Source organism: Octodon degus, unplaced genomic scaffold, assembly GCF_000260255.1.
Source record: "Octodon degus isolate 3935 unplaced genomic scaffold, OctDeg1.0 scaffold00138, whole genome shotgun sequence".
NCBI lineage: Eukaryota > Metazoa > Chordata > Mammalia > Rodentia > Octodontidae > Octodon > Octodon degus.
The window spans coordinates 5,064,246-5,075,585 of record NW_004524714.1 but is presented as its reverse complement, the minus strand read 5'-3'; the positions used below and the strand labels follow the sequence as shown (position 1 = coordinate 5,075,585).

At 37.2% G+C, this 11,340-nt stretch overlaps 1 protein-coding gene across 2 annotated transcripts in view; it reads right to left on the bottom strand.

Moving 5' to 3' along the window:
- Scai (suppressor of cancer cell invasion) overlaps positions 1–11,340 on the bottom strand; it is a 180,717-nt gene that overhangs the window by 53,081 nt on the left and 116,296 nt on the right. For both annotated transcript variants that reach the window (XM_004641574.2, XM_023701633.1), the window contains 3 exons: positions 4,582–4,678; positions 3,327–3,425; positions 3,031–3,183 (listed from right to left, as the gene is read on the bottom strand). In XM_004641574.2, the coding sequence (XP_004641631.1) occupies positions 3,031–3,183; positions 3,327–3,425; positions 4,582–4,678 (349 nt within the window). The remainder of the gene's footprint in view (positions 1–3,030; positions 3,184–3,326; positions 3,426–4,581; positions 4,679–11,340) is intronic.

Below are 11,340 nucleotides of genomic sequence, written 5' to 3'. Positions count from 1 at the left end.
TATATATGTATATGTAAATACATACACACCTATATACATTAAAAAAAAGTAAAATTGAACATGTCTGCTCACTAGAATTCCAATATCTGGAATAGAGTCTGGTACATAGCAGACATAAACAAACACTTTAATTAACATAAGAGAAAAGGATTTAAGACAAGCCATACAGTGTAAGATATTTCACTACATAAATGTGATAAAAGATTCTTTCTTTTTAGTACGGAGTCTATAGGGTCTCACTATGTAGATGAGACTCCTAGTGATCTGCCTGTGTTCAGCCTCCCAAGAGCTGGATTACAGGCCTGTGTCACCACACCCAGTCTCTTTTGATACCTCAAGTGTGCCCCAGGGGCGGGGTCAGCACAGCACAGTGTGGGATTGAACCTTGGACTCTGCGTATGCCTAAGCAGGCACTTTAGTGCACTGAGCTACTGGGACAGCTGAGATAAAAGATTTTTATGCAGACTGTATTAAAAACTCTTAAAAATCAACAAGAAACTACTGGAACTATTTAGTCAAAGGGTGTGCATACATTCAAGAGTACAAAGATAATGCCTAATACATTTCTGAATTGAATGCACTGATTCACAAATCTATCAAGGCATAAGATAGCCACCTTTTGTACAAGCTTGCCAGCATATTCTATCTTAAGTTACTGTGCTTTGCTTTTAGCCATTCAGTTGATTGATATATCATGTGGCTTAAATTTATATATCATTAGTAGTAAAATGTTCTTTGAATATAAGTGGGGAAAAAAAAACAACGAACCTTTAGAAAAATACAAGTAAACAAATTATGCTAGGGCCGGCCAAATAGCTCAGCAGATTAAAGCACATGCAGGCAGGCTCAGGGGCCAGGGTTTGATCCCTGGGCCTGCTGAGATGGGTGTGCTGAGAGGCAATTGAGACTTGGTGCACTTGTAATCCCAGCTCTTGGGAAGTAAGCAGGCGGATCACTACAAGTCCAATCTAGTAGTGAGACCCTGAATACCCTGTAGACCCTTCCCTAAAATAAAACAAACAAACAAACAAAAAATGTTTTAAAATCTAGTGGGAAATGGCTGTTATAAGTATAAAAAACAGGATTACTATAAAATTTGAGTAACAAAAAGGATAGGTATGTAAGATCCGAACTTAAAATTTCTATTAACATGTAAATAAACAGGTGACCTACTCAACAGCAAATAGTATCCAAAGGACTAAATTCTCATTATCATGAAAGTATTGTCATGAAAAAATATTTGTGTCCCAAATTTTCTGATCAAGGAGATTATGGGGCCACAATGTGATTGCAGATGTAGCGTGTGCCTAAGGAGTCACATGGAGAGAAAACATTCTCTCAGGTTTTCAGAGAGCAAATTGGTCAAGCAATGGTCATGACTCATCCACATGGCTGACACTGACAAAGGATCTGCAAACTGTGGTACAGGGTTATAGGATAAATCCTGAGGGTACTTGATTGACTTTTAAAAAAAATTAATTAATTAATTAATTTATTTATTTATTTGTGTGTGGCCAGCTCAGCCCACCAGGGGGGCAGGGCTGGCTGGCATGTGGTGCTGGGGGATTGAATCGCGGTCCCTGTGCTTTGCTAAGCTTGTTCTAAGTAGGTGCTTTAGACCACTGAGCCATCTCACCAGCCCGTGATCTTATCAGATATAAAAATTACATTTCTTGTTACATAGATATTGCTTTATCTTGGTCTTAACCATCCAGCAGAGAAGTATAAAAACAAGGTATATAAAGTAAAGCCATATTAATATGCTGAGCTGTAAAAGGCTCTAGTCAACAACTTCTGCGGATAACCCACTACTATTGTGGACTGCTGGACTGTGTTGGATTGTTTTGCTGAATTTACACACCTATAGTATTTAGATACCAATGGAATACCCATTTCTTTTTTTTTTTTTTTTTTTTTTTTTTTTTTTTTTTTTTTTTGCAGAACCAGGGATTGAACTCAGGCCCTTGAGCTTGCCAGGGAAGCGTGTATTCTACTGAGCCATCTCCCCAGCCCCGGAATAGCCATTTCTGACAGGACTAAACAAAAAAATGGGATATAAAGGAAGGACTATTTTGTATCTGTATATGCAGAATAGTTAGGATAGATATACAGCTACTTCCGCTTAATTCAATGAGAAGAAAGATTTGTACTAATAGTGTTTGGGCAGGATATTCTGTCTGCATCTTATACTATGGATAACCACTAAGAAGATAACAACGTACAATGTATTAATTATTGAAACTGTCTTATTTATCAGTTTTGAAACTGTATCATTGATATTTGTTTCTCAATAAAATAAAAAAAATATATTTGCAATTCATTTTTGATAACTGTACTTTAATTATTATTTTTTAATGTACTTGGTTGTTCCAGGATCTCACCATGCAGCTTGGACTCATGGTACTCCTCTTACTTTCAGCCTCCTCAGAGCTGAGATTACAGGCATGTGACATTATGCCAAACTCTCTGGCTAGCTCAACCTACCCTGAGAGTGGGGCTGGAGCGGTATATGCTGCTAGGGATAGAACTGCATCCCTGCACTTGCCTAAGCTTGCCTAGGCAGGCAATTTAGTCCACTGAACTATGTCATTGGCTCTGACAAGTGTATTTTAAAATAGCTCCTTTTTGCTGGACTAGAAAAGTATATAAAAGTCTTTCAGATGTCAGTGAATTCATTGCTAATGCTTTTCCTGTTCCCACATATACACAGATATTCCAATATATGAAATAATTCTGTTTACAAATCTCCAGGGCAGGCTCCTGAGTTCAATCCCCAGTACCACACACAAAAAAAAAAATCTCCGGAGTAAGCTTACTTTCACTTACTGTATCATAAATATCTTTCTATGTTATTGAAAATTCTCCCTAAACTACTTAAATGTCAGTAATATATTCCACAGATGGACACGGCATATGTAAATAACAATTTCCTCAGAGACTGATGTTTGGATATTTACAAGGAGTGCATTCTGTGATAATGAAAATTTTTTCAAAGTGAATTTTAGGCATAAATTCTTCACAATTCTTTACCTGATTATTACAATTCCCAATAATGAGTGCATCAGCCAGAGACAGTTGTCCCACAATCATCCCCTGCTCCAGCAATGGGGCTCCTGTTTCAGCAAGACGATTGGATGTGATAACAATGGTATTATCATCATTTAACACCATTACAGGGTCCGCCTAAACAGAAAAGCAAAAGTTGCTAGGAAAACAAAAATTACAAAAAGATATTCCTTGTCCTTGACATATCCACACAACAAAAGCAGACACCATGGTCATTTTCTTATTCATAATTATGATGGTCTTTCTTCTCAAAAACTGACCTCAATGAAAGCTGCCACTTCTTGAAGCACCAAGTTCCATTCCACTTGATCTTCAGTATTGAAACGGTGTGTATAATCTTCAATTTCATCTGACAATTCCTAATTTTAAAATATCATAAAAGGTTGTGTTTTAAAATCATAGTAATATATAGCTGCACTGTAACATTCTTGACAAAAATTGAAAAAACTAAGGATTTTTTAATCTGGTACTAGGAACTGAATTTAGGACCTCTGCAGTGAGTTGTATATTTAATCTTTTTTAAATTGTTTTTATTGGCGAGGTACTGGGGATCAAACACATGTTTAGCATGCACAAGACTCTGGATTTGATTTTCAAGACAAGAAAAAAAAAATAAGACAAAACTTTATTTATGTATCAGAACAGGATCTCGCTGTGTAGTTCATGCTGGCCTTAAGCTCATTTTGCAGCCCAGGCTGGTCTCGAACTCACAATGATTCTCCTGCCTCAGCCTTCTGAGTGCTGAGATTACAAGTATGCACCACCACACCAGGGTAAAAGTTAACTTTAAAAAAAAAAAAAAGTATTATAATTGAACCAGAGCCTTTGCACTGAGCTATACCCTAAGCCCTTTTTTTTTTTGTACCAGGGACCAAACTCAGGACGTTGAGTTTACCAGACAAGTGCTTATGCCACTGAGCTATATCCCCCCCAGCCCTAAGCCTTTTTTTGACACAGGGTCTTGAAGTTTCTAAATTGCCCAGACTGAGAATAGAACTTGCTATCTTCCTGTCTCAGCCACCCAAAGTGCTATGACTACAGGCCACTGTGCCATCTGAAAAACTAGTTTTTACTGTTGTTATTATTATTGTTGTTTTGTTTTTTGAGACAGAGTCTCGGTACATAGTTTAGGCTAGTCTCCTTGAACTCACTACATAATCCAGGCTAGCTTTGAGCTCACCATGATTCTCCTGCCTCAGCTTCCTGAATACTGGATTAAGAAGCATGTACGACCAAACCTGGTGAAAACTCTAGTTTTTAAAAGACAAAATTAGTACCAGGTGCAGTGGTAAATGCTCATAATCCAGTCTACTAGGAGTCTGAAGCAGAAAAGTCATGAATTCTAGGCCAGCTGGGCAACAAAGCAGAACCCTGTCTCAAAAAATAAGAGTTCAGTTGTACGGTGCCCTTAAGTTCCATGCCCAGTACTGCTAAAAAACAAAACAAAATCAAACCCACAAAATTATCCACATATAGTAAGAAATTAGGATTTTAATTATTTTAAAGGACATTTACCTTTACCAGGTCCTTTACAACATCCATTTTGTTGAGAAGAAGACAAACTACTATAAACCTTGCATAGTAGCGTAGCTTTTTGACTACCAATTCAGGTCTATGGTAGGAAAATGAAAAATTATTAGATTCATACAAAATATTTAAGTTTTTATTTTTCCTACTTGCTGATGGCTTTTTAAACTATCCAACACTTTTGAGAGTTATGAACATTTCCAAACATACCTATGCAGTCTCTTAAACACATGTTGTGTTCAGCAATTAGGTCATTATTTTATTTTATTTTTTTAAACATTTATTTATTATTATTTGTGTGTGTGTGTGTGGCCAGCTCAGCCCACCAGGGGGCGGGGCTGGCTGGCATGTGGTGCTGGGGGATTGAACCGCGGTCCCTGTGCTTTGCCAAGCTTGTTCCAAGTAGGTGCTTTAGACCACTGAGCCATCTCTCCAGCCCAAGGTCATTATTTACACATTTATACACTAATTTAGCAAATACCTCTTGAGAACTTAACAGGCATTATGCATGATGTGACATCAGAAAAGTACAATGACTAAAATATATAAAGATTAAAGTCCTTTACACACCTTACAAATAGAAAAGTCTTTTTTTTTCCTTCTGTATTTAGGACAGGGTCTACAGGGTCTCACTATGTAGGTCAGACTCGTAGTGATTCTCCTGTTTTCAGACTCTCAAGTGCTGGGATTACAGGAGCACATCACCATGCCCAGGCTTAAGCAACATCTCATTGTGCCCTGGGGGTGGGGCCAGCATGGCAGGCAGGGCATGGAATCCTGGCAGCTGTGCACTGCCTAAGGAGGTGCGTTAGTCTGCTGAGCTATCACAGGTGAAAGGTCTTAAAATATAGGATTCGGATAAGTACTCAAAACAGGAAAATATAGTGACTAGAGAAATAAAGAACATTATCTAAGCTCACAAGACTAGATCTTGGGTAAAGTAAAAGTTAATGCTACAGTGAAAAAGTCCACAGGAAGAATATGAAGTGACAATAATTACATGAAGAACACTCTTTTCCTTGAAATTTATTTCCCTGATATTAATAACAAGGCAGCTTTGTCATGTGTGCTTTTTTCATCCCAGGTGTTTTTCCATACTTCTTTCAACTGCTTGTATCTTTTTATTTAATGTATCTTTTATAAATAATGCAGCTTTTTAAAAATATAATTTGACAATCTCTGCCATTTATTTGATGTAGTGTAAGTTTGTAAATAATGTTTACATGGCTTGTGTGTTTATTCACATCTTAATACTTTTCATTCCATTCCCCTCTCACCCTCCTGCCCCATTCATCTCTTGACCCCTTTACCATTTGAGAAAGATCTCCCTATTTCCTATTACTTATTTTTTAAAATTTTACTCTTTATTTATAATTTGGGTCTCTCAATGTAAGGGAAACCTTGCTATATTTAAGTGCATGTGTTTGATTTATTTCACTTAACATTATGGTCTCAGGGTATAGTCATTTTCCTATAAATGACTCACGTTAATCCTTTTTTATGGCAAAGTAGTACTCCAGTGAGTATAAATATCACATTTATCATTGATGAACACACAGACTGCTTGCAGGATTGAGCTATTATGAATCATGCTGCTGTAAATATGGATATGTATCTATGTATCTGTAATATGGTGTCTTTAACTCTTTCAGGATGGTAACTGGAAGGAAAATAGCTAAGTCAAATGAGATTTATAGTTTCAGGTTTTTTAGAAATCTCCACACTGATTTCCATAGTGGTTGTACGAGATTACATTTCCATCAACAACAGAGAAGGGTTCCTCTTACTGCTCAGTCTTACCAGCATTTGTTGTTTACTTGATTTCTTGGTGATTGCCACTCTTTCTGGGTTAAAATGAAATCTCAGTGCTGTTTGAATTTGCATTTCTCTATGGGCCAGTGATGCTGAATATTTCTTCATGTATTTATTGGCCATTAGTACTTCTTCTTGTGATAAATATCTATTTAATGTTCCCATTTTTGATTAAGTTTTTTTTGGGGGGTCTAATGTTTTGGAGTTCTTTATAAATTCTAGGTATTAGTTCTCCATGGAATAACTGGCCAAAAAATTTTCCCATTCTGTAGCTTCTTTTTACTCTGTCAGTTGCTTTGCTGTGCAGAGCTTTTTAATTTGATATGACGCCATTTGATTCTCATTATCATTTCCTGTGCAACTAGGTTCTATTCAGAAGTAACTGCCTATGCCTAGGCCTTCAAGAGTTTTACATATTTTACCTTTCAGCAGATTAAATGTTTCTGTTTGAACATTTAATTATTTAACCCATTGTAATTTCAGTTTAGTATATGGTGAGAGATACAGGTCTAGGTTCAGTCTTCTGCAGCATGTGAATAACTAATTTTCCAAACACAACTTTTTTTTTTCCCAAACACCATTATTAAGTGGTTATTTTTCCTGCAGTGTATGTTTTTGATTCAGTGGTAGATTGACAACTGGTGGTCAACTTTTAACACCCATAGAAGGCCCATATGAAGATTATGGCCAACAAAGTAAAAGAAGAATTGGAGAAGAGGAGCTATTGGTTCTCCTGGAGGAACTTGTCACGCTGGCTTTCCTGATATGTACTTCACTGTTCTCATTGTCAGAAGAGCTCAGGACCTTCCTGCCCCTGAGGATGGCTGTGGTACTTTTCAGGGAAGTGCTGGTTTTTACTTTCAGCTTTGCTTCCTAGCTCCAATGCAGATCCCTCAGACTGCTGAAACAGACTTCACCAATTTAACAAAGACTTTCTAGCTTCTACCACCGATTTTTGGGCCTTCCTGGCACAGATCTGTGAAACAGGCTTGCATGAGACATTGTTGTGTACTCTTGGCCTCCAGCTAGACTTGTGGCGAGCACTGTCATGGGCCTTAGTCTTTAGCTGGACTGGACTCATGCAGGACACTGTCGTAAGACCTAGGCCCTCAGCTGGATACTTCAGGTCTTTAGTGTCTGACAGATTTTTTCCACTTTGCATATGTTTCTTTGGGTGACTATTATAAAAATAACTACAAATTACGTGTCCTGTATTGTTGTCCTTGGAAAGATCCTGTCTACCACACGCCCCTTTGTAAAAGTTCAAATAGTTTAAGGTGGTTGGGGTTGTTTCTGCATACTTTATTCTATTCTATTGAACCTTGCCTGTTTTTGTGACACCATGCTGTTTTTAATCGCCAGAGTTTTAATATAACTTCAAGTCCACAATTATAATGCTTTCTATAATCTTGTTAGTCGAGATTGCATTTGCTATTCTGAGTCTCTTCTGGTACTGAATTTTAGGATTATTTTCTTCAGTTCTATGAAGAATGTATTTGGTATTTTGACTAAGATTGTGTTAAATTTGTGTATCAATTTTGAAAGTATGGCCTTTTGACTATATTGGTTCCGTCTACCCAGGAAGGGGATATTTCTCCATTTCCTCATGCCTGCTTTAATTTCCTTTTCCAGAGTATGGCAATTTTAGTTTCAGACATCTTTTACCTCATTAGTCAGGCTACTTCATAGGTATTTTTCCTGGTGCTAATATGAGTGGCATTTTTCTTTGAATTTCTTTCTCAGTGAGTTCATTGCCAGTGCAGAGGAATGCTATGGGTCTTACTGTTTACTTTATATTCTACTATATTACTGTATTTGGTTTTAAAGTCTAAAAGTCTTTTGGTGGGTCTTCCATGTAGAGGATCATTTAAAGTGCAAATATAGGGGCTGGTGAGATGGCTCAGTGGTCTAAAGCACCTACTTGGAACAAGCTTGGCAAAGCAGAGGGACCAAGGTTTGATGCCCCAGCACCACATGCCAGCCAGCACCGCCCCCTGGTGGGCTGAGCTGGCCACACACACACACACACACACACACACACACAAATAAATAAATAAAATTAAAAAAATAAAATAAAATAAAGTGCAAATAGATGACAATTTGACTTTTTCCATTCCTACATATCACTTTTCTTGTTTAGTTGCCCTTGCTAATGCTTCAAATATCATGTTGAATAGGAGTGGTAACTGTAGGCATCCTTGTCTTGCTCTTGATTTTGGAGGGAAACCTTTCAGAATTTTTCAATTTAATATAATCTTGGTAATAGGCATGTCATCAATGGCTTTTATCAAATTGAGATAAGGTCTTTCTATACCTGCATTCTTCAGTGTTTTTATCATGTTAGATTTTTGTCAAAGGTTTTTTTCTATATCTATTGAGATGATCATGTGATTTTTTATCCATCCCTGTTTATGTAATCTGTATTGATTTGCCTATGTTGAGCCATCCTTATTTCCTTGGGAGAAAGCCTATTTGGTCATGACCTATGATCTTTATGATGGTTTGTTGTATTCTGGTCATCAGTACCTTACTGAAGATTTCTGCATCTAAATTTATTAGAGGCTGGTCCAGAGTTCTGTTTTGGTTGGATCTTTGTATGATTTTAGAATTAGGCTAATGTTAGCTTCCAGGAATGCCTTTGAGGGTACTCCTCTTTCAATTTCATTAAGGAGCTTGGAGATAAATGGTATTAAATCTTCCCTAAGTTTTTATAGACTTCAACAGTGAATCCACCTGGGCTTTTCTTAGTTGGTAGGTTTTTTAAAAAAAAGTATTATTATTACTGCAATTTTATTGCTTGTTATTGGATTATTCTGGGTTTTTTAATCTTCTTGATTGTTTTGCCTATTTGATATCAACATACTTCTGTTCTTGAGTTCTTAATTTCTTTTTTACCTTCTTTTTGATTAATAAAATATTTTTAGTGTTCTATTTAGTATCTTATAATGACTTCTTATACAACTGCTCTGCTATTTTACTTTTTAATGGCTCTTAAGCAATATACTTTAACTTACCTACACTGTACTCACACCTCACACTTTCCACTTAACCTCATATAAATTTAAACCTGACATTTTATTTTATTTTATTTACTTATTTATTTTTTTGCGGAACCGGGGATTGAACTCAGGCCATTGTGCCTGCCAGGGAAGCGCTTATTCTACTGAGCCATCTCCCTGGCCCCCTAAACCTGACATTTTAAACTTCTACTTCTTGCTTTGTACAATTCATATCACAAATTCTAGAAACTTACATACACACACATACATATTTGTTGTTTTGTTTTTTGTCTTTTTCAGACAGGGTCTCGCTATGCAGTTCTGAATGACCTTGCACTCACTCTGTAGCCCAGGTGGGTCTTGAACTTGGAATGATCCTCTTGCCTCAGCATCCCCAGTGCTGGTATTACAGGCATACACCACCATGCCCAGCCCACAACAATATATTTTTATATTTGAAATTATGTATGTATATTTAAATTTTCAACTCATGAATAAGGAACATGAATGTTAATTGATACACTGATTGTTTAAAAGCCATGTTTTACTCTTGTATCTAATGGAATCATGGTTAAGGAACACATTTGAAAATCAAGTTCACAAAAGTTTCATGTAAACTTAGAAATTATATATACTGGATTACTGTCTCATACACTTTTATTCACCTTAAAGCAATTTGCTGAATTTTCAGACCAGGTTTCACTGTGTATCCCAGGCTGGCCTTAAACTCAGTGATCCTTCTGCCTCAGGCTTCTGATTGCTGGATTTACAGGCATGTGCCATCATGTCCCATAAGTTTTTAACTGTTACTCAAACTTTACAAATTTTTGAACTTCTACATACATAAATTATTAAGTAGGATGCAGTAGGGGGTCAGTAGATAGCTCAGAATAAGTGCCTGCCTGGCAAGCATAAGATCCTGAGTTCAAGCCCTGGTACCTCAAAAAAAGGAAAGGAAAAACAAAACAAAACAAAACAAAACAAAAAATGTAAGATGCAGTGGTACTTCGGTTCAGGAACTTAATGACTGTTCCACATTTGTGGACCTGGATGAGAACCAAATCAAATTTCTCTATGTCAACACTGAACCTAACTTCCGAATCTGATTCAGTTCTTGCCCAATTTCGTTTGTGATCAGAACGTTGGAAAGATTAATTTCATGAACTGAGGTACCACTGTATATCAGAATATTCCATGTATACTAGACCATTTATCAATTTTCCCACTTTCCGCTTTATTATGTTACTTTTTGTTTTATTAGCACATTATTGGCATGTACAAAATTAGACATTTTATATTTTCCTCACTTGCATTTTATCATTATGAAGTAAACTATCCTTTTTATCATTAGAAGGTAAAATAATATTTTCCATCTTAGCTGCATGTGGTGGCACATGCCTGTAATCCCAGCACTCTAAGGGAGGAGAATCTCAAGTTTAGCCCAGTTTGAGCAATTTAGCAAGACCTTGTATCAAAATTTTATTAAAAAGCAAAAGCTGTGGATCAGTCTTCCAAAACAAAACAAACCACAATAGCACAACAGTGCATTACCGGATTTCTTCAAAAAAGTGATTCTAGGGCCAGCCAGATAGCTCAGTGGATTGAAGTGCCTGCTTAGGCAGACAAGGGCGCCAGGGTTCAATCCCCTGCACCACAAGCCACACCAGCCTTGCCCCTGGGGTGCATTGAGATGGCGACTGAGACTTGGTGTGGTGGGATATGCCTGTAATCCAGGCTTGGGAGGTTGAAAACAGGAAAATCACTATGAGTCAAATCTATGGGGTGAGACCCTGTACTAAATGCATAATAACCTGTCTTGCCAGCCCCAACCCTGGGGCGTGCTGAGACTGCAATTGAGACTGGGTGTGATGGTGCATGCCTGTAATCCCAGCTCTTGGGAGGCTGTAAACAGGCTGATCACAAGTCTGATCTAGTA